Here is a 23,740-nt window from a genome sequence, read left to right on the forward strand (position 1 = left end):
ACAGAGGCAGTATAATGCTCTCATCATGTGTATCCAGACCTCTTTTAATGCACCCCATGATCCTGTTTGCCTTGGCAGCTGCTGCCTGGCACTGGCTGCTCCAGGTAAGTTTATCATTAACTAGGATCCCCAAGTCCTTCTCCCTGTCAGATTTACCCAGTGGTTTCCCGTTCAGTGTGTAATGGTGATATTGATTCCTTCTTCCCATGTGTATAACCTTACATTTATCATTGTTAAACCTCATCTGCCACCTTTCAGCCCAAGTTTCCAACTTATCCAGATCCATCTGTAGCAGAATACTATCTTCTCTTGTATTAACTGCTTTACATAGTTTTGTATCATCTGCAAATATCAATATTTTACTGTGTAAACCTTCTACCAGATCATTAATGAATATGTTGAAGAGAACGGGTCCCAATACCGACCCCTGCGGTACCCCACTGGTCACAGCGACCCAGTTAGAGACTATACCATTTATAACCACCCTCTGCTTTCTATCACTAAGCCAGTTACTAACCCATTTACACACATTTTCCCCCAGACCAAGCATTCTCATTTTGTGTACCAACCTCTTGTGCGGCACGGTATCAAACGCTTTGGAAAAATCGAGATATACCACGTCCAATGACTCACACTATACAGTATAACACGATCCACCATTCACAATAGGTGATGTCGCAGCTCACCTCCTCCTCCTGTACAAGGACTGATAACACCTCTATATACAGTAGACAACACAGGATCCACCATTCACAATAGGTGATGTCACAGCTCACCTCCTCCTCCTCCTGTACAATGACTGATAACACCTCTATATACAGTAGATAACACAGGATCCACCATTCACAATAGGTGATGTCACAGCTCACCTCCTCCTCCTGTACAATGACTGATAACACAGGATCCACCATTCACAATAGGTGATGTCACAGCTCACCTCCTCCTCCTGTACAATGACTGATAACACCTCTATATACAGTAGATAACAGAGGATCCACCATTCACAATAGGTGATGTCACAGCTCACCTCCTCCTCCTGTACAATGACTGATAACACCTCTATATACAGTAGATCACACAGGATCCACCATTCACAATAGGTGATGTCACAGCTCACCTCCTCCTGTACAATGACTGATAACACCTCTATTTGCAGTAGATGCCAGTGTAATCCAGCCTGTGATGACAATGAGATGACTGCTAAGAAATGATCTCTAAACAACAGGAAGTATCAGCCCAATTAGAGGCTCAGAGAGAAAACTGCAAGCTTTCAGGATTCTGATTTTTTTTAAATAGTGACATAAAAGATAAAAAAATATATATATATAAAAATAAAATCATTTTAAGCTTCCTGTGACAAAGATACATCCGCAAATGGAATGGAGGACATGCACAGAAGACTTTTTTATCCGAACCTTTCCTAGGGTTTCTCTTGAATCTGCGTTATCTGTACATCCAGGGTTGTTTTGTGCAGAAGGTAATGGACACAGCACGAGAATACTATGATCTTAGAAACCTTGTGTCTTTTTTAGGTCTTCATCACAATCTGATGATTAAACCCAACATCGGAGCCTGACGTAGGATAGAAAACGAGCCAGCCCGAGAATACTTCTGGTATAGGACAACATTCGGACGCTACTTCTAAGCTGGACACTTCATTCTACACAAACATTAAAATACTTTACAAAGTCTTCAGTTTCAGGTCAATTACACTTTACAATTTCATCTTAAAATAATCCAGAATGTATAAATATAATAAGAAGTTACATAAAAGTCCACACAATCCTGTGGAGTTCAGTTCACAAGCTCCTTCACATTTACTCAAGCCTGGATGTGGTCTTCATGTTTCATCCAAAAGTCTCCATTCACACAAGACCCCTCGTGTCTCCTCCGTAGTCGCCTTCATCATCCTATAGGGCAAGTTAAACGATAGTAAGCACAAGAACTGAAACTTTTCTATACAATCCATTAATCTGTATGATAATGGAGAACAGTGGAGCTGTAGAAAAAAACAAAAACCTTTCTTTATTAAAAGGGTATAAAAGTGTCGAAAAAAGAAGCCAAACTCTCTGTCCTCGGCTGTCTCTCCAGGATCGGAAGTGATGACATCACGACCGCCAATCATCTGACTTTGCAGCCAGTGGTCTCCACAGTCATGATGTCATCACTTCCAGTCCGGGGAAGATCATCGGTAAGGCAGCGCTAGAACGGAGAACGAACTTCAGGTTTAAAATTGGTTTCCCATAAGAAAAACCCTGAAATTGAAGTGTCCTCCACCAAGACAATACATCCATGTCTCATCATATGAAATAGAAACTTCTGATTTTATGTCAATAGCATTATTAAACGACGCTGGTTAGGGTCGTGCAAGTAAAGGAAACTAAGAGTCCGGTAGCGTCTGTCTCGAAAAGAGCGCTTAGTAGACAGCTATCTATTAAGTATTGAGCCCCTAAGTTGGTGAGTTTGGCCAACATTGTATATAGGGGGTCTTAATGACCAATCTTTAAGGAAGTGGACATAAATTTTTAGTATAATCCTCTCTTGGAAAGAAGTAGAAAAGCAAAATATATTAGAAAGTTGCAATTCCATGAATGCGCTAACTATACTTTATCCACCTTAGTGGAGATTTAACACTACCTGGGCTGTGCTTGCGGGAATTATGAATCCTCAATGGTATAAAATTAAGGTTTTTATTACACCAACACATTTTGGCGTTGGACTGGAGCCTTTTTCAAGGTAAAAAAAGCATTTTTTTTTAACATTAAAAAATGCACAAAGTCAGCGCCGAAACGCGTTGGTGTAATAAAAACCTTAATTTTATACATCGAGGATTCTTCATTCCCGCAAGTGCAGCCCAGGGGAACATTACCAGCACTCTCACCCGCTCTTGTAGTATTGCCCCATTATGCCCTTCTGTCCCAACCAGACCTCAGCAACTATATTAACAAAAATATCATCTTACATCTACACATCGCTGGCAAAATCGCATTAGACAGCCGGGGCGCTTTTCTAAAGATGAACTTCGATGAAGCGGAGCGGTCGAATTTTCATCGTACATACAACTATGGAAAGGAAAAAGGAAAAAAAAAAATCTTTACATACATAGAATTTAGGTTCTGGACGACTGATATCATATTGAGGACCTAATCTTGGGATAGGACTACAATATCAGATTAGTGGGGAGTCCGACCTCCATGCACTGTGTAGTGGCCATAAGTGATACTGCACTCTCTCTTCCATTCACTTGCAGTACCATTCATGGCCACTATGCTATATACAGAGCTCTGTAACGTCCCGTGTGCTGTCCCCCTTGGGGTGCAGAAAGAGAGTTACACCATGCACAAATCTAATATCAATAACCTCTCCTAAGAAGTGGTCACAAATGTTAAAGTCTCAGAAACTGTCTTTAACACCTTACACCAGTTTACAAAAAAAAGATATTAAGCCTTTGTCACCCCATAACACAAATATCACTATTAACTCAGATCACATTCACATGCATAGGAGCTGAGCTGCAGTACCAGGAATGGCCACTACACTGTGCACGGCGCTGTGCTGTTAGCGCTCTGACCATCAGCGCTAATAACAGCTGATCGTGGGGTTGTGGGTTGTCAGACACCCATCAATGATAATAGTCCATCGTAGGGACAGGTTATCAATATTTTATCTCCGGACAACCCTTTTAAACCATTTTAGATTACCATAGAATATTCACTCACTCTTGAGATGCTTCAATTGGAGACTTTTTCATCTTCTGTCCCCTGATCCGGTCTCTCTTGATTGCCTTCTTCATCCTTATCAGCAGTATTATGGAGACCAGAGCAGACGGGATGAACAACAAAGAGGATAGCAAAATGGCCGTGGTGAACTTGAAGGAAACACCTAAGGAGAAGAATTGAGAAGATCTGAAATTCTTTCCTTGGAATAATTATGAGTTCACAGCAAATATATATTGTCTGTTATCTAGCCCTGTTATAAGCCGTCTTCCGATAGGTCATAGATATCTAGAGATCAACAGTGTGAAAAAAAGTCCCTTTATTGCTAGTGATCATGGAAGTCCCAGCTCATGGACCACCACGAAGGTGGGCTACTTTAATAAATTTAAAGGAGTTTTCCAGTTTTCAAAATTGTCTCCTAACCCCCACTGCTCCATCACCACCATTCTGGTGGGGTCCGCCAAGATTGGAAGTGATGACCCTTAATCTTTGAGGTCACTGATTGGCTGCAGAGTCAGGACATCATTACTTCTGATCCCTGTGGAGAAAAAGGGAGTGGCAGCACTGGAGCAGCAGGGCTTTTCTGGAAGGGTAACTTTTAGAAAAGTCCTGGAAAACCCCTGTAAAATTCTGAGGACCTAGGAATTTTAAGCTCTATGGAGAAACAGGAAGTATCTTTTCCTTGCATGAGTCACCATTAGAACTACAATTCTACATCCCTGCAAAGTCCCTGGCAGGAGGAGGAGAGAAGCAGCTAGGTCATGAGCTGAAGAGGGGATGGAGCTGGGCTGCCAGGGACTTTGTAGTGATATACAATTGTAGTTCTAATGATGACTCATGCAGGGAAGAGAGACTTACCTGATACTCAAAACCGTTTTCTGGCATTTTAGGAAACTGTCACTCAGGTGATGACCACCAGTTTCCTGCATCGATGACTCCAACATGCATGTGATCACTGGCCTCAAAGTTCATGTACCAATGATATTCATACAAAGGAGCAGAGGGGTTGGTGTCAGCACGGGATTTAAACATACGACTATTCTTGACTTTCCTTTTAGTATTTTATGCCATTTTTTCCCCTTGGGCAATTTTCTCTTACATTTCTTCTAACCCCCCCTTCCCCCCCCCAAAAAAAAAGATACTGATGGCCTATCCTTATTATAGGTCATCAATATCAGATGGGTGCCCGCTGCCACCGGAAGTAAAAAATGCACAGAGTCAGAAAAACAGAGATCTGTACACTGTGTGTTGGTGGTTCTCATACTTCAGCTCAGCTCCCATTGAAGTGTATGGGACGTGAGCTGCAGTATCTGAGAGTAGCCACTATGTGGTGTACGGAGCCACCATGGTTCTGGACAACCCTCGAGTCAACTATAGTATAGTAAAAACTATGAACAAGAGTAATGAATTTGAACTGGGACAAATACAGGGAGACCTCTGCATAGACCAACCACAACTTCTCCTCCACGGTAGTCAGTAGGACCCTTCTCTCTTACTTTCTAATGTCACTGTTAGTTTCATCTGTGGCATGTTCCCATGGACATCAGGAGGATTTCTAACCACACAAGAGAACGTGCCATTATCCGTGAGTTTCAGATCCTCCAACCTAATGGAAGCATCTCCGCGTCCAATGTCACCTTCCCAGGTTATTCGATCCTTGAAGGGTCCTATTGACGTGGGGTATGGTTTTGACTGGTAATGCAAGATCTAGGAAAGAAAAAGAACAGGCATTATTACAAAAAAACTGGGCGTTCGTGGAGATCTTCATCATCCGTAACTAATAATTACATTCATTAATTAGGTGGTTATTCCCAAGATAGTAAGTTTTCCCATATGTTGTAACTTACTGATCTCTGGGGGTCCCACCACTAAGACCTCCATCAATTCCGTGAACAGGGTCTCTGATGCCCAGGAACCAGGCTTTTTTAATGAAGTGTAGATGCATGTTTAACTTCCGTTTCATTCATTGTCTATGGGACTTCTGGAGAAAAGCAAGTACAGCTCTCCGCTATGTCCAGCCGTCGTAGCATGTGCACCTTGACTATTCAAAATGGGGCTTTGCAGAGCCAGATTCCCCAATTCAAGAGCCCCGTTCTCAAAATTGCTGGGGGGGGGGGGGGGGGGGCAGGGTGGTCCCAGAGGTAGGGTAGAAATAACCTGAGGGGTCAACCTGTCAACCTATGGTGCTGTGCATTTCTAGGAAAACTCATTCATGATAATAGTCCAGTTTTCACACAACATAAGAAGAATGCTGGTTAGCAATAGATTCCTCTGTGTGCGAGTACTTTTTTAATTTAGATTTTTTTTTTAATTGAAGATGAATATTTAGTTAATGTATGCTTAGCTCCCTACTGCACTAGGGTGAAAGAGTGAATATAATGTAGTTTTTGCATTCTCAAAATGTAATATCGTGATCTCTTATATGGCTAATCGCTACACGTTCAGAGAATGAGATACAGTATATGTATCGATAGCAGATGGAAAAGGAAAAATACCACATATTGTATAATTTGCTAACTGCGGAGTGCAATGATCAGGTAACTAATACCTGCCAGTGATCAAAAAGCTGCTTGTATCCCAAAATAGTACCAATAAAAATTACAACATCTCCATACACCGTGAGTAGCTACACACAAAAAACAAACAAAAAAAAAACACATTTTCACCAATGTTTTTTTTATAGTGACGGGGTTTTTCTTTTTTAGAGTTCACCTTGTGCTATAAAATACACATTATCTTTCATTTTTTGGATCGGTTTGATTGCTGGGATACATTATTTATATTGTGGATTTTTTAATGTTTTTCTACATTTACCCAATAGAAATAAAAAAAAGACTAAAAGTTATACAATATATTATAATGCTCCAAAATGGTGCCAGTAAAAAAGACAATGTTTCACAAAAAGACAAAAATAAAAAGTAAAAAAAAAGCAGTTGTTTTGAAATAAAATAATTTAAAATACATTTTTAAAAAGTTATGGTTGTAAAAAAAAATAAAATAATGTAAGATTAAAATTAATTTTCACACATTAGTTTTTACTATACTTATATCCAATATTTAATTACACAGAGGAGAGGGGTGAGCCAATTAAATCTCAATCAATGCACTATTGTTTCCCACTTTGCAAAGTAAAGGTACCGTCACACTCAGCGACACTGCAGCGATATAGACAACGAGCTGATCGCTGCAGCGTCGCTGTTTAGGTTGCTGTAGAGACGTCAAACACAGCAACTCCAGAACAATGCAGGAGCGATCCAGTGACGTAACGGCGACTCACTTCTCGTTCTCTCTGGTTGTTAGCTCCATGTCAAACATTGCTGATATTGTTGCTTTTGATGTCAAACATGACGATACACGCCGACCTGGCGACGAAATAAAGTTCTGGACTTCTAGCTCCGACCAGCGATATCACAGCGGTATCCAGATCGCTATCCAGGACGCTGCAACGTCACGGATTGTTGTCATTCTCGTTGCAAAGTTGCTGAGTGTGATGGTACCTTAATAGTTAAATAGTTTTAATAGTTGATCTGATGGAGGGAGGGAAAGGGGGTAATGTTTGATAATCAATACTTGGTGGTCAAAGTAATCAGGTTTGGATTGTAACCTGTTTGGGGTCATAAAACAAACACTGATTAGTTAGTTCATACCGCTGCATAAAGGATGTGTTATGTACACAGCTTAACATGTCTGATGGGAAAACAATGCCTCTCTAGTAAAGAGTGCAAATAATGGATGCCTAATGCAATATATGCTAAAGAATGATTGTCTTCAAATTAGACAATGACCACATACTTACACTGGGCTTGGATATACAATCACCATATATTACTGCACTGAACAGTTCTGCACTGTCCAACTAGGAATACTAGTGTTCCTGACACCTATAGTGCTGCCCAGCCAGACAGAATGGGTGTGCGCTGTCCACCTCCCTGCTATGGTCAATGGGGCACCACCGCACTCTACTTAAACTCCCAGCAGTATGCAATTATCTTCCTAGGATTTATTCATGTACTCTGGTGTTTATACCCAGTTCTGTTTATTCTGAATTTGACCCGGCTTGTTATGCTGTCTACGCCTGTCTCCGTAAACCCTCTGGACTTTGACCCCTGCCTGTCTGATTTAGCATTTGTATGACCTCCTGGTATCTGACCCTTAGATACCATGGAGTCAGACAAATGCTAAGTAAAGGTACCTTCACACTAAACGATATCGCTAGCGATCCGTGACGTTGCAGCGTCCTGGCTAGCGATATCGTTGAGTGTGACAGGCAGCAGCGATCAGGATCCTGCTGTGATATCGCTGGTCGTTAGTTAAAGTTCAGAACTTTATTTGGTCGTCCGATCGCCGTGTATCGTTGTGTTTGACAGCAAAAGCAACGATACCAGCGATGTTTTACAATGGTAACCAGGGTAAATATCGGGTTACTAAGCGAAGGGCCGCGCTTAGTAACCCAATGTTTACCCTGGTTACCAGCGTAAAATGTAAAAATAACAAACAGTACATACTCACCTTCGCATCCCCTGGCGTCCGCTTCCTGCACTGACTGAGTGCCGGCCGTAAAGTGAAAGCACAGCACAGCAGTGATGTCACCGCTCTGCTGTTAGGGCCGGCGCTCAGTCAGTACAGGAAGCGGACGCCGGGGGATGCGAAGGTGAGTATGTACTGTTTGTTATTTTTACATTTTACGCTGGTAACCAGGGTAAACATCGGGTTACTAAGCGCGGCCCTGCGCTTAGCAACCCGATGTTTACCCTGGTTACCCGGGGACCTCGGCATCGTTGGTCGCTGGAGAGCGGTCTGTGTGACAGCTCTCCAGCGACCAAACAGCGACGCTGCAGCGATCGGCATCGTTGTCTGTATCGCTGCAGCGTCGCTTAGTGTGAAGGTACCTTTAGAAGGGTAGGGGTCAAAGTCCAGAGGGTTTGGAGGACATCATGGTTGGAAGAATTGAAGGAACAAGTCGAAGAGGAAGACCAGCATTCCAATGTCTTAATACAATGAAGATAACAGCGGAGAAGACCCTGGTGGACCTATCTAGGCGTGCACTAGATCCATCTTCCTACAGAGCATTTATTTATCAACTCACCATGGCTTGAGATCGAGCCGAAGGACGTTAATAATAATTATAATAATAATAAATTCCTTAGAGTACTGTATATGTCTGTCCAGATCTTTGCTTCAGGCATACTCCTCCGGCCAGTAGCTACTCCATGGAAACAACCCAAGGGGCACTATTTTAATCCCAGATTCCTGTGTAGAGGGACTTAAAGTGTGAAGGCTGTGGTAACACTGGGACCTGCAAGACCGAGTGGCTAGCCTGTTTCAGCTGACGGCCTCAGATAGACTTTACATGCATAAGTTGCATCTTTTTTGGCAAATCCGTTTAGACCAAAACAAAGCAAACACGGTTTGTGGAGAAATGCACCAAATTTTAGGTGCACATACTTGATCTAAAGTGAATGACAAAATAAGTGCCCAAATTAAAGAAAGATTCCCCAAATGTAACACACAAAATGCACCAATGGGATACATTTTGCCAATCTTGTTCCAAGTCTATTCCTCTGACACATTAAAAATATAAAAGTCAATTGAACCCACATTTTTTTTTCTGAGGCCAAATGAAATTATGTACAGGAGCTTAATTTATTCTCCCCAGACAGGTGATGTCGTGGGAAAGAAGGATCGAGCATGTTGAATTTCAACAGTTAATGAAGAGCTGATTCTCACGCTCACAGGGTGGCCATATTTTAAAGGCCACAAGTATCAGCCCAACCAGAAATGTCTCAATTCGACTTAGCATTCATATATTTGTGAGTCTGTTCATCCAAGTCAAGAGATCTGTGGTCGGAACGGGACATGAGCTCATTATATGGGTGAGAAAATATGACGCCATATGATCGTGTGAAACAGCACTAAGGCTGGGATCACACAGGCATATGTGACGGTATATATACGGACCCCAATGTCGGTACTGACTGTGGCTCTTATAACCAGGGCTGTGGAGTTGGAGTCGTGGAGTCGGAATCGGAGCAGATTTTGGTGGAGTCATGGAAATTGAGGAGTCGGAGGTTTGACTTACCGACTCCACAGCCCTGCTTCCAACCCAAACTTACAGCCTCAGGAACATATGGGGCTGCAAGTTTGGGTTGGGAGATCCGCGGTCAGTATGTGAATTGCAGTCGTATACAGACCGTGAATCATGTGATCACAGAGTAGAGGCACCTTCACAGCGGTAACGTTGTACAGGTCAGACACAACCTATTGGAACAAGGTGCGTCAAATTTACTAATAGACACACAACTCTTAATAAATATAGCATATCTTTAGTCTGAACATGCACCCAACAAAATTTCTTTAAATTCTTTACTCTTTCTACTCACTGTCACAGTTGGACCTCCATCGCGAGGACGATAGCTCCAGTCCACTGTTATGAACTCAGAAGTAACATCCCTAGAGGAGAAGCCGCACCATAATTTCGCCGATTCTCCAACAACGCCATACACTTCCCGGTCCATTCGGATGTCTATACCCTCAACACTGATAAAACCTGCGGGAAACAGAAGAAATCACTGTAATGTGCTGAAGATCATGATCACTAGAAGGCTGGGTTCAGAGGAGCATACAAATAATCGTCATCCAGAAAAACAGAAAATATTTAATCCGTATGGTGTTCCGTATGTCCGTCTTTAACGCCCATATATCATCTGCTTTTTTTATCTCACAGTAAAAAAAAAAATCACTAGAACGGGAAATTGTGCTTTGTTTGGCCTCAGTTACAGGCAATGTCTGTCTTTTTAGAGAGACAGAAAAGCCTGATCTACCAGATGTGTAGTAGAAGTGTGAACATAGACCAATACAGCTTTAAAACCAAATTGTGTGGCCACACAAGATCGTTTAAGTCTCGGATTACATGAAGGCTACGGTGATGGTATGTGATGTCGTCGACGGTGTCATTTCCAATTTTTTTTCTTTAGATCTATTTTATTATACACATTTTTTATTATTATTCTTTATTGTGCATATCATTTTAACATTACATTTCCCATATAAAAGTCATCTGGAGAAAATTAACAGTGTATATATTTTTTGCTACTGAAGAGGTGGCATTCGTAGGACACCAGGGGTAAATAGTCCCAGTTGGTGCCATTATTTACTGGCAGAGCTGATCAGAGTCTTGGAGGCATCCAAGCGATCGGCATTGCTGATGTTTCTATTCACTACATAAAGCTCTTTGGGCCTCATTAATGAAAACTGTATAAAAGACAAAAACAACCTGTTTCCCATAGCAACCAATGACAGAGCAGCTTTCATTTTTTAAACAGCTCCAGTATAATGAAAGCTAAACTCTGATTGGTTGCTAAGGGCAACAGAAACAACTTTGGTTTTAGGCCTGTTTTCATAAATGAGGCCTACTTAGCGCTATGTAATTTTGACAAATGTAGGCACAAGTTGTCAGAAACTGCTGTGCCATGCATTTATAATGGGGCAGGGCGATACTTGGTCATTACCAGGTTAATAAACGTCCGTCAATTCAAAGCCTTTGGCCCCAATTTCAAAACCAGTCTAAATGAAGGGTCCACGAGAATAAGATGCACCAAATTCATTAGTAATTGTGCATTTATTAATAAATCCGGCACATCCTTCCTTTCCAGAGTAAAAAATATCCTCAGTTCTTTCCTGTCATAATTTATGCGTGTGGTATAAATTAGGAAGAATTTGCTAGCTGTGCTTGGCCACCCGTCCTACCACTAAGGTGCGCCAAATAACATTTTTACGTCATTATGAGTGGCACAAAATCCATTGTGAATAATTTTACTCCAGAATTCTGATGAATCGGGGCCCATGGGCACGGAGCACTGTACTCAGCATACACTGAATAGAGCAGCAGCGCTCCGATCAGACAGGACCCCCTGTTCTCGTGATCGGCAGAGGTCCAGCGGACAAGGGCTACGTCTGAATCATGAGGAAACTCCTTTACAGTGGCATCTATGTGTCACATCTCATACATCTGTGTGATGAGGATTGGGTAAAGCGTCAGGAGTAACAGTCATAGCTGGTCATAATAGACTATGGCGGCTAATCCTGAGGAGGAATGAGCACAGGCATTGTCCAAAGACCAGGGCTCTAAACGCAATTATTAAACTGCATGTACTCAAGGAACCACATCGAGATGGGACTGTAGCTTATCCTTTGTGGATTTCCCCATTGTACGCTCAATTTTAAAAACAATAGTGCGACGAAGTCAAACCATAATGGTCTCTGTGGTACTTTCTGCTGACAGGAATGTGAACCACAGCATTAAAATGTCCTTGTAATAGCATTAGGCCAATTTCATATGACCATATTCATGACTGTCTCTTTCCCGGGCTGGGAGCGGTGGGATCATTGTCCACCAGTGGGTCAGGAGTTCTGATCCCGCAGCCATTAAGCGGTCAGTCCGATCACTGGTGGTCAGTGAGGTAAACGCTCGCGACCTAGCAAAGACCGTCAGACCGGCAGTCACAGGTGAGTAGACCTTCTTTTATTGTTTTACCTCCATGGTTGCCAGCTGTGAAATTTAAAGGGCCACTGTCACCCCCTCCAGCCGTTATAAACTAAAAGAGCCACCTTGTGCAGCAGTAATGCTGCAGTCTAACAAGGTGGCTATTTTAGTTTTTGATTAAGTTATTACCTCAATAAAGCGTTTTAAAAATTGGCCAAAAAAGACCAGATATTGTACCGGGAGGCGGTCCGAATCGTCCTCTATGAATCTTCCAACTGCCGTCACTCTTCTCTTCAGGGGCGATGGTTGCCGCCCCCTTCGCGCTGTTGCTTCTTAAATCCGGCGCCTGCGCTGTGCGTGCCTGCCTGGGGCAGGCGCAGTCTTCATTGTCAGTCACAGCTCAGACGCAGGGTGCCTGACTGCGCCTGTGTGGGCAGTGCGGCCGCCCTGTTACTGAATCCCCGCCCCGCACTGTGTTATTCATTATGCACAGTGCGGGGCTGGCATTCCTGGGCATGCGCACTGCGCTGTTCAGACGCTCCCCCATCTCGGACGCTCTCCCATCTCTGACACTCCCCCTGCTCCCCCGCCTTCCGGCATTGTTATTTGCGCCTGCCCCAGGCAGGCACGCACAGCGCAGGCGCTGGATTTAAGAAGCAACAGCGCGAAGGGGGCGGCAACCATCGCCCCTGAAGAGAAGAGTGACAGCAGTTGGAAGATTCATAGAGGACGATTCGGACTGCCTCCCGGTACAATATCTGGTCTTTGTGGCCAATTTTTAAAATGCTTTATTGAGGTAATAACTTAATCAAAAACTAAAAGAGCCACCTTGTTAGACTGCAGCATTACTGCTGCACAAGTTGGCTCTTTTAGTTTATAACGGCTGGAGGGGGTGACAGTGGCCCTTTAAAGAGTTATTCCCATTTTAATAGATGAATAGAGTTTGTAAAGACAAGCACTTTGCTATTTCTGCTCATTAAAATTTGCATCCTTTCTTGAGATATTAACACTTTTCTTTTGTGTAGAGCTCGTTGTCAAGGAGACCGACCACCAATGCTTTTCATCTTATAAGCATTTTGCTGAAGCTGTAGGAGGTAATAGAACACTCCTGCGATCTTGGCCAGCTTCAAGACAGTGCTTACAAGCGCAATACAAAAGAGCTTGTAAGCACTGAACATGTTCTGCTGTTCTAGCACCAGTGGTCGGTCTCCAAGGCAACAAGCTGTAAACAAAAGAAAAATGGCAATATCTCCAGAATAGCTGAAAATTTTAAAAATAGGTAAATGTTCAAAATAGCTTGTACTTACAAGCAATATGCGACAATTCCAAACTACGAAGATGAGAATAACCCTTTCCTGGGCGCAGAACCTCTTTGATGCATGTGAAAAGTTCTTGTATGGACTGCAATTTCCAATAAAAGAAAAAAAAAATAAATATATATATATATATATATATATATATATATATATATATATATATATATATTACACACGCATACATACACGGACACATGCCAATGAAGCTGTTGAGGTCATGTCAGGTCAGGAGACCTGCGGACCGTCCAGAAATCACAGTAAGTACAGGGATGGTGAAATATGGATGCGTGGAGCTTGTCTAAGGCTACATTCATACAAACGTATTATATAATCCGTGTGCAGTTCGCAATTTCACATGCAATGGGTAAGAAATGTTAGCAGAACACAGATATACTGCAGAATATATTACCAGTGATCAAGCGATTATAGACTGAAGAAAAAAAATAGACATATAAAACATGAAAAAAGTCAATACAATATCAAAATCATAAAAATAAAAACGTAATTCACCCCTTTACTTATACTGTAAATAAAAAAAAAAATATGAAAAAAGTGGTAAACACTATTTAAACTGGCTTTTATCGTAATCGTACTGATAAAAAGGTTGCCTGGTCATTTTTACTGAAAGATATTGTCATAAAAACAAAACCCAAATAACGGGGGATGAATTGTTATAGGTTTTTTTCCATTGCACGGCATTTATTTTTTATTTTCTTGCTATATAGCACCTTATATAATAAAGTTCATGGTGTCACTCAACACTACGACTTGGCTAGCTTTAAAAAAAAAACAAAAAAACAAAAACAAAACAAGGCTCATACGGCTGTACCGCTGGGAAAAAAAAATAAAGAAAAAAAATTGTCTCTTGGAAGAAAAGGGGAAAAAAAAAAGAATGAAAGATGGGAAGAGGTTAAGGGGTTCTTTAGAATATTAAGAAAATATTGTATAAAAAAAAAAATCTATATATAAAAATAACCATTTGCCACCCATTCTATTCCCCATTGATATGGTGGACTTCTAATATCATAGGATAGAAAGGATCATAGATATGTCCCCTCTCATGGAGAAAAGTTTTATGGGAAAGTATATTACAAAAAAAATAACACAGTGATGATGGGTTATGGGGTTGTCTCAGGTTATATTAAAACTGCCTAATTATATATATTAAAATATTTAGCTATATCTATATGTCCCATAGATCTTGTCTGGGAGAAAAGTTTTATAAGTATAAAAGTTCTAAGAAAACTCCAAACAAATAAACAACAACAATAAACACCAGGAACCTGGTGAGGAGTAACGTCAGGAAGCGCTATATACGGGGTATATATGTATCACACAGTGCTGGGGGCAGCGGGCACTCACCCATGATCAGCAGCAGGAGCCCCCGGCCCCCGCTCCGGACCCCCGGCCTCCGCTCCATAGCTCCCTCCAGCAGATCCCGTCCAGCAGGTGAAACCAGTCACCGGAAATGCCGAGCAGCCAGTCCCGGGCACAGGTGAGTCACTCCCCGCCTGCGGTCACACTAGTCCTGCCCTCATCAGCTCTCAGCTTCATCCCACTGTGCGACATTTGGATACCTGTCCCAGAATGTCAAACGTCGCAGGCCTGAGACATTTCTGCGTCGCTGTATTACACCGATGCTCCACTGGTGTGTCGCATTAATGTTTGATTGCAGTGCGACATTGTCACTTTATTATTATTATTCCAATATATGGGCAACAAGTTTTGTTTTTAACCCCTTCCTACCGCAGCCAATTTTATATATATATCTATATTATATATCTATCTATATATCTAATATATAAAGCTGAATGTGTGTATGTGTGTATCAGAGGCGTAGCTAGGGGTTCAGCTCAGGGGGGGCGAGACATCTGAGTGGGCCCCTAACCCCTGATTACAACTACGGTGTGGCACTGTAATTGCGTGTATAAGAACCTCAGCCAATGATCCTCCTGTAATTAAAAAAAATCTCCACAAAGACCAACACTACCAGTCCTACAGAACATAGATCACTGCACAGTTACAGATAATGACTTACCGTTGACGTTCTTTCTGATGGAGTCGCCACTTTTCCCGTCTTTTCCATCTGGCCCAGACCAACATGACAACTTCTTCCAGCAATGACTCGGCTGCAGAGAAAACAACAGACACATTTCACTTCTCATAGTCCAGCCCCATCACTATCTATCCCCAACCTGCACAAACTCCTTATCCTGCTGATACCCCAATACTGAGCCGCTGCTGCCGTATGTGTCCTTATTACTGCACCTGATACCCCAATACTGAGCCGCTGCTGCCGTATGTGTCCCTATTACTGCACCTGATACCCCAATACTGAGCCCCTGCTGCCGTATGTGTCCTTATTACTGCCCCTGATACCCCAATACTGAGCCGCTGCTGCCGTATGTGTCCCTATTACTGCACCTGATACCCCAATACTGAGCCGCTGCTGCCGTATGTGTCCCTATTACTGCCCCTGATACCCCAATACTGAGCCGCTGCTGCCGTATGTGTCCTTATTACTGCCCCTGATACCCCAATACTGAGCCGCTGCTGCCGTATGTGTCCCTATTACTGCACCTGATCCCCAATACTGAGCTGCTGCTGCCGTATGTGTCCCTATTACTGCACCTGATCCCCAATACTGAGCCGCTGCTGCCGTATGTGTCCCTATTACTGCACCTGATACCCCAATACTGAGCCGCTGCTGCCGTATGTGTCCCTATTACTGCACCTGATACCCCAATACTGAGCCGCTGCTGCCGTATGTGTCCCTATTACTGCACCTGATACCCCAATACTGAGCCGCTGCTGCCGTATGTGACCCTATTACTGCCCGATACCCCAATACTGAGCCTCTGCTGCCGTATGTGTCCCTATTACTGCACCTGATACCCCAATACTGAGCCGCTGCTGCCGTATGTGTCCGTATTACTGCACCTGATACCCCAATACTGAGCCGCTGCTGCCGTATGTGTCCCTATTACTGCACCTGATACCCCAATACTGAGCCGCTGCTGCCGTATGTGTCCGTATTACTGCACCTGATCCCCAATACTGAGCCACTGCTGCCGTATGTGTCCCTATTACTGCACCTGATACCCCAATACTGAGCCGCTGCTGCCGTATGTGTCCCTATTACTGCACCTGATACCCCAATACTGAGCCACTGCTGCCATATGTGTCCCTATTACTGCACCTGATACCCCAATACTGAGCCACTGCTGCCGTATGTGTCCCTATTACTGCACCTGATACCCCAATACTGAGCCACTGCTGCCGTATGTGTCCCTATTACTGCACCTGATCCCCAATACTGAGCCGCTGCTGCTGTATGTGTCCCTATTACTGCACCTGATACCCCAATACTGAGCCGCTGCTGCCGTATGTGTCCCCATTACTGCTCCTGATACCCCAATACTGAGCCACTGCTGCCGTATGTGTCCCTATTACTGCACCTGATCCCCAATACTGAGCCGCTGCTGCTGTATGTGTCCCTATTACTGCACCTGATACCCCAATACTGAGCCGCTGCTGCCGTATGTGTCCCTATTACTGCACCTGATACCCCAATACTGAGCCGCTGCTGCCGTATGTGTCCCTATTACTGCACCTGATACCCCAATACTGAGCCGCTGCTGCCGTATGTGTCCTTATTACTGCACCTGATCCCCAATACTGAGCCGCTGCTGCCGTATGTGTCCCTATTACTACACCTGCTGTGTGGTACAAAAGCATTGTTCCTCACACTGCTTCACATAGTAATGCCACCATTGTGCCCTTACATAGTAAAATGTCTATGTGCCTTCACAGTAGCCCCAAACTCTTTACAGCCCCCACAGTGGTCCCAACACTGTATAATGACCCCCATAGTAGCTCCCACACTGTATATACGCCCCTACACTGTATGATGGCCTGACAGCAGCCTCCAAACTGTATAACGGCCCTTGCATTATCTCTCACACTGTATAATGACCCCCGCAGTAGCCCCCATGCTGTATAATGGAACTTGCAATAGCTCCCACTCCTTAGAATCTGGTCACTGTCTGTCCCTGTCTGTGGGCTGCTACTTGCACAGCCCTGATATACTTAACAAAGAGCTAAATAGAAGAAAATAGAAACAGCCAGTGGGTGCGTATAGAGGCCAGTGTATGGGTATAGCTCCCTGAATTTATCCACGTAACCCTAAAAAAAATACTCTTGTCTGGACAAGACCCCAAAGAGGGAAAGGAAAGGAGGAAACCGGAAGAAAGGGGGAGATAGAATATTACCAATCTAAAGAAGAAAGTACACCCCCTGGCTCGTCTGCTCTTCTCTTTTTCCCTTCTCCCCCTTTGGGGTCTTGTTGTCTAGACTGAGTATATGTTCAGGGGCCCGCAACCATATGTGATTTTCTATACACACTTGTGATGCTTTTTTCTTCTGTCTGGCTATTTATCATACTATATAAAATCACTCATAACTTTTTTTTTTAATAAAAGGTTTTATAATGAGGGTTTTGTGTTTACAACCTTGGATTTACTGATATGAGATCATACGGACACTGGACTGATAGATTCTGACCCCTGCCTATAGGACTGTATATATATATATATATATATATATATATATATATATATATATATATATATATATATATATATATATACACACATATATATATATATACACATATATATATATATATATATATACACACATATATATATATATATATACACATATATATATATATATATATATATATATACACATATATATATACACACATATATATATATATATATATATATATATATATATATATATATATATATATATATATATATATATACATATATACATATATATATATATATATATATATATATATATATATATATATACACATACATCTCCTATAGCAGGGGTCAGGATCCTACCAGTCCAATGTCTGTATGATCTCATATCAGTAAATCCAAGGTATATATACTGACAAGATTGGTCAGTAATGTGCACTGATAGACGGGACCCCGGCTGCAGGACCCCACAGATGAGGATATAGGTCTCTTTATATAGGAAAGAGACCTATATCCTCATCTGTGGGGTCCTGCAGCCGGGGTCCCGGCTATCAGTGCACATTACTGACCAATCTTGTCTATCTGAGGAACCATTAGATTTATATCAGCTGCTCTGAAGTTTTTTTTACAGATCGGGTGATGCTTGGGCGATTTGCACTCAAAGTGACCCGCTCTGAGTAAAAGTTCAGGATGCCGCCATAAATCTACAGTGTCTCAGAGACTGCAGATACAGCATGTGGCTGGTCTTATCTGGAGAGGAGCAGCGTCCTGTCACCTCCTCCCTGCACAGTGCAGACACCTCCGGCTGTACAGGCCGAAGTGTGAGCTGTTACTTACTGCACTGTGTTCATAGCTTCACTGCCTTTCTCCAGCCCCTGCCCGAAGTAGAGCAGGGAGATCGTATCTCCCTGTTCTACCACCACAGAGCTAATTAAGTGTAGTGAAGCTCCAGGTGGGCCCCTGTGAACGGTGGGCCCGGGGCGGCCGCACCCTCTGCTCCCCTGGTAGCTACGCTACTGGTGTGTATGTATGTGTGTACAAGTCCGGGATTGGCATCCGAGGGTCCCCGGCCACCTAATTGGAGGCCGAGGGTCCCCGCCCACCAAATCGGAGGCCGAGGGTCCCCGCCTACCAAATCGGAGGCCGAGGGTCCCCGCCCACCAAATCGGAGGCCGAGGGTCCCCGCCCACCAAATCGGAGGCCGAGGGTCCCCGCCCACCAAATCGGAGGCCGAGGGTCCCCGCCCACCAAATCGGAGGCCGAGGGTCCCCGCCCACCAAATCGGAGGCCAGGGGTCCCCGCCCACCAAATCGGAGGCCGAGGGGCCCCGCCCACCACATCGGAGGCCGATGGGCCCCGCCCACCAAATCGGAGGCCGAGGGTCCCCGCCCACCAAATCGGAGGCCGAGGGTCCCCGCCCACCAAATCGGAGGCCGAGGGTCCCCGCCCACCAAATCGGAGGCCGAGGGTCCCCGCCCACCAAATCGGAGGCCGAGGGTCCACACCAACCAAATCGGAGGCCGAGGGGCCCCGCCCACCAAATCGAAGGCCGAGGGGCCCCGCCCACCAAAGCGGAGGCCGAGGGTCCCTGCACACCAAATCGGAGGCAGAGAAACCCCGCCCACCAAATCGGAGGCCGAGGGGCCCCGCCCACCAAATCGGAGGCCGAGGGTCCCTGCCCACCAAATCGGAGGCCGAGGGTCCCCGCCCACCAAATCGGAGGCCGAGGGTCCCCGCCCACCAAATCGGAGGCCGAGGGGCTTCGCCAACCAAATCGGAGGCCGAGGAGCCCCGCCCACCAAATCGAAGGCCGAGCGGCCCCGCCCACCAAAGCGGAGGCCGAGAGGCCTGGCCCCGCCCACCAAAGCGGAGGCCGAGGGTCCCCGCCCACCAAATCGGAGGCCGAGGGTCCCCGCCCACCAAATCGGAGGCCGAGGGTCCCCGCCCACCAAATCGGAGGCCGAGGGTCCCCGCCCACCAAATCGGAGGCCGAGGGTCCCCGCCCACCAAATCGGAGGCCGAGGGTCCCCGCCCACCAAATTGGAGGCCGAGGGTCCTCGCCCACCAAATCGGAGGCCGAGGGGCCCCGCCAACCAAATCGGAGGCCGAGGGGCCCCGCCCACCAAATCGGAGGCCGAGAATCCCCGCCTACCAAATCGGAGGCCGAGGGTCCCCGCCCACCAAATCGGAGGCCGAGAGTCCCCGCCCACCAAATCGGAGGATAAGGGGCCCCGCCAACCAAATCGGAGGCCGAGGGGCCCCGCCAACCAAATCGGAGGCTGAGGAGCCCCGCCCAACAAATCGAAGGCCGAGCGGCCCCGCCCACCAAAGCGGAGGCCGAGGGGCCCGGCCCCGCCCACCAAAGCGGAGGCCGAGGGGCCCCGACCACCAAATCGGAGGCCGAGGGTCCCTGCCCACCAAATCGGAGGCCGAGGGTCCCCGCCCACCAAATCGGAGGCCGAGGGTCCCCGCCCACCAAATCGGAGGCCGAGGGGCTTCGCCAACCAAATCGGAGGCCGAGGAGCCCCGCCCACCAAATCGAAGGCCGAGCGGCCCCGCCCACCAAAGCGGAGGCCGAGAGGCCTGGCCCCGCCCACCAAAGCGGAGGCCGAGGGTCCCCGCCCACCAAATCGGAGGCCGAGGGTCCCCGCCCACCAAATCGGAGGCCGAGGGTCCCCGCCCACCAAATCGGAGGCCGAGGGTCCCCGCCCACCAAATCGGAGGCCGAGGGTCCCCGCCCACCAAATCGGAGGCCGAGGGTCCCCGCCCACCAAATTGGAGGCCGAGGGTCCTCGCCCACCAAATCGGAGGCCGAGGGGCCCCGCCAACCAAATCGGAGGCCGAGGGGCCCCGCCCACCAAATCGGAGGCCGAGAATCCCCGCCTACCAAATCGGAGGCCGAGGGTCCCCGCCCACCAAATCGGAGGCCGAGAGTCCCCGCCCACCAAATCGGAGGATAAGGGGCCCCGCCAACCAAATCGGAGGCCGAGGGGCCCCGCCAACCAAATCGGAGGCTGAGGAGCCCCGCCCAACAAATCGAAGGCCGAGCGGCCCCGCCCACCAAAGCGGAGGCCGAGGGGCCCGGCCCCGCCCACCAAAGCGGAGGCCGAGGGGCCCCGACCACCAAATCGGAGGCCGAGGGTCCCCGCCCACCAAATCGGAGGCCGAGGGTCCCCGCCCACCAAATCGGAGGCCGAGGGTCCCCGCCCACCAAATCGGAGGCCGAGGGGCCCCGCCCACCAAATCGGAGGCCGGGGGCCCCGCCCACCAAATCGGAGGCCGAGGGGCCCCGCCCACCACATCGGAAGCCGATGGGCCCCGCCCACCAAATCGGAGGCCGAGGGTCCCCGCCCACCAAATCGGAGGCCGAGGGTCCCCGCCCACCAAATCGGAGGCCGAGGGGCCCCGCCCACCAAATCGGAGGCCGGGGGCCCCGCCCACCAAATCGGAGGCCGAGGGGCCCCGCCCACCACATCGGAAGCCGATGGGCCCCGCCCACCAAATCGGAGGCCGAGGGTCCCCGCCCACCAAATCGGAGGCCGAGGGTCCCCGCCCACCAAATCGGAGGCCGAGGGTCCCCGCCCACCAAATCGGAGGCCGAGGGTCCCCGCCCACCAAATCGGAGGCCGAGGGTCCCCGCCCACCAAATCGGAGGCCGAGGGTCCCCGCCCACCAAATCGGAGGCCGGTCCCCGCCCACCAAATCGGAGGCCGAGGGTCCCCGCCCACCAAATCGGAGGCCGAGGGTCCCCGCCCACCAAATCGGAGGCCGAGGGTCCCCGCCCACCAAATCGGAGGCCGGTCCCCGCCCACCAAATCGGAGGCCGAGGGTCCCCACCCACCAAATCGGAGGACGAGGGGCCCCACCAACCAAATCGGAGGCCGAGGAGCCCCGCCCACCAAAAGTAAGTGCTGCCCCAAAAGTGCGCCCCCGGGTGCAAAAGTAAGTGCGCCCCCAGGTGCAAAAGTAAGTGCGCCCCCGGGTGCAAAAGTAAGTGCGCCCCCGGGTGCAAAAGTAAGTGCGCCTCCGGGTGCAAAAGTAAGTGCGCCCCCGGGTGCAAAAGTAAGCGCGCCCCCGGCCCCGGGTGCAAAAGTAAGCGCGCCCCCCAGTCCCGTGTGTGAAAAGTGCTGCTGTAAAGCTGGTAGCGCTGTTCAAGCACCATGTATTTCCTTCAGGAAATGCCCATCTAATATATAATTGCCTAGAATACTACTTCCTGCAATTTGTGCCAAGAAAGAACATACCAATATACATAGTTATTGATACATATTATTTATTATTTACATTATTGTTCTTAAGCAAAGAACCGTTGTTGTGGCATTTGCCACAACACACAAAGTTGTTGTCTGATGTCTTTCATCACTCCCCTCATAAGCATGTTCATGGATCCTGTGTAACTGTACCTTAAATAACAAGAATTGTCAAGAGCTGGTGAGTGCAGCCATTTTTTGTTCTTTCTTACTATTATTTATTAATTGTATTATTCTTACATTTGAATAAATAAAGTATATATGGATTCTAGACTCCCGATTCTTTAGAATCGGGCTGCCATCTAGTTTAAAATAAAGATCTACGTGTCCGCCGCCCTCCCACCCCCTGTGCGCCCCCCCCCCCCGCTGTTCTGAAAATACTTACCCGCCTCCCTCGCTGCTTCCTGGTCTGGCCGCGGCTTCTAGTGTATGCGGTCACGTGGGGCCGATCATTTACAGTCATGAATATGTGGCTCCACCTCCCATAGGGGCGGAGCCGATCATTCATGATTGTAAATGAGCGGCCCCACGTGACCGCATACAGTAGGAGGCGCGGGGCAGAGAGGAAGGAGTGACAGCCAACGTGGGAGCGGGTGAGTATTTTCAGGACAGCGGGGGGGCGCACAGGGGGTGGGAGGGCGGCGTTCACATAGATCTTTATTTTAAACACTATTATTCATATTTTCTCTGCAGCAAACGCTGCTGCAGGGAACATATGAATCGCGGCTTCAGCACCATGTGGGGGGGACAACGCTTACTGTAGCGCTGTCTCCTGCACGCACACGGACCCCAGACGGAGAACGTCCGTGTGAGGTCCGTGTTTTACACGGACCCATTGACTCTATTGGGTCCGTGTAATACGTGCGCTCCCACGAACACTGACATGTCTCCGTGTTTGGCACACGGAGACACGGTCCGCAAAAAATCAATGACATCTGAACAGATGCATTGATTTTTATGGGTCTACGTGTGTCAGTGTCTCCGGTACGTGAGGAAACTGTCACCTCACGTACCGGAGCCACTGACGTGTGAAACCGGCCTTACAAATACTGAGGTAAAAATACTGACCAAATAACGTGTGAACGAGGTCTAATACAGGAGGAGATGACATACAGATATATACTATATACAGGAGGAGATGACACACAGGTATATACTATTTACAGGGGAGATGACACACAGGTATATACTATATACAGGAGGAGATGACACACAGATATATACTATATACAGGAGAGATGACACACAGGTATATACTATATAGAGGAGGAGATGACATACAGGTACATACTACATACAGCAGGAGATGACATACAGGTATATACTATATACAGGAGGAGATGACACACAGGTATATACTATAGACAGGAGCAGATTACCTACAGGAATATAGTATATACAGGAGGAGATGACATAC

The 23,740-nt window shown here is 46.6% G+C and overlaps 1 protein-coding gene across 1 annotated transcript; it reads right to left on the reverse strand.

Moving 5' to 3' along the window:
* Positions 1–1,308: 1,308 nt before the first annotated feature.
* Positions 1,309–15,008, reverse strand: LOC143764390 (myelin protein zero-like protein 3). Its single transcript, XM_077249915.1, has 6 exons — positions 14,877–15,008; positions 10,097–10,263; positions 5,213–5,423; positions 3,720–3,882; positions 2,963–3,062; positions 1,309–1,910 (listed from the first exon to the last, which is right to left on the reverse strand). Exons 1-6 carry the CDS (start codon positions 14,932–14,934, stop codon positions 1,866–1,868), a joined length of 744 nt encoding a protein of 247 aa, XP_077106030.1. The 5' UTR covers positions 14,935–15,008; the 3' UTR covers positions 1,309–1,865.
* Positions 15,009–23,740: the final 8,732 nt, after the last annotated feature.

The sequence above is a fragment of the Ranitomeya variabilis genome, chromosome 4 (assembly GCF_051348905.1).
Source record: "Ranitomeya variabilis isolate aRanVar5 chromosome 4, aRanVar5.hap1, whole genome shotgun sequence".
In the NCBI taxonomy this organism is placed as follows: domain Eukaryota; kingdom Metazoa; phylum Chordata; class Amphibia; order Anura; family Dendrobatidae; genus Ranitomeya; species Ranitomeya variabilis.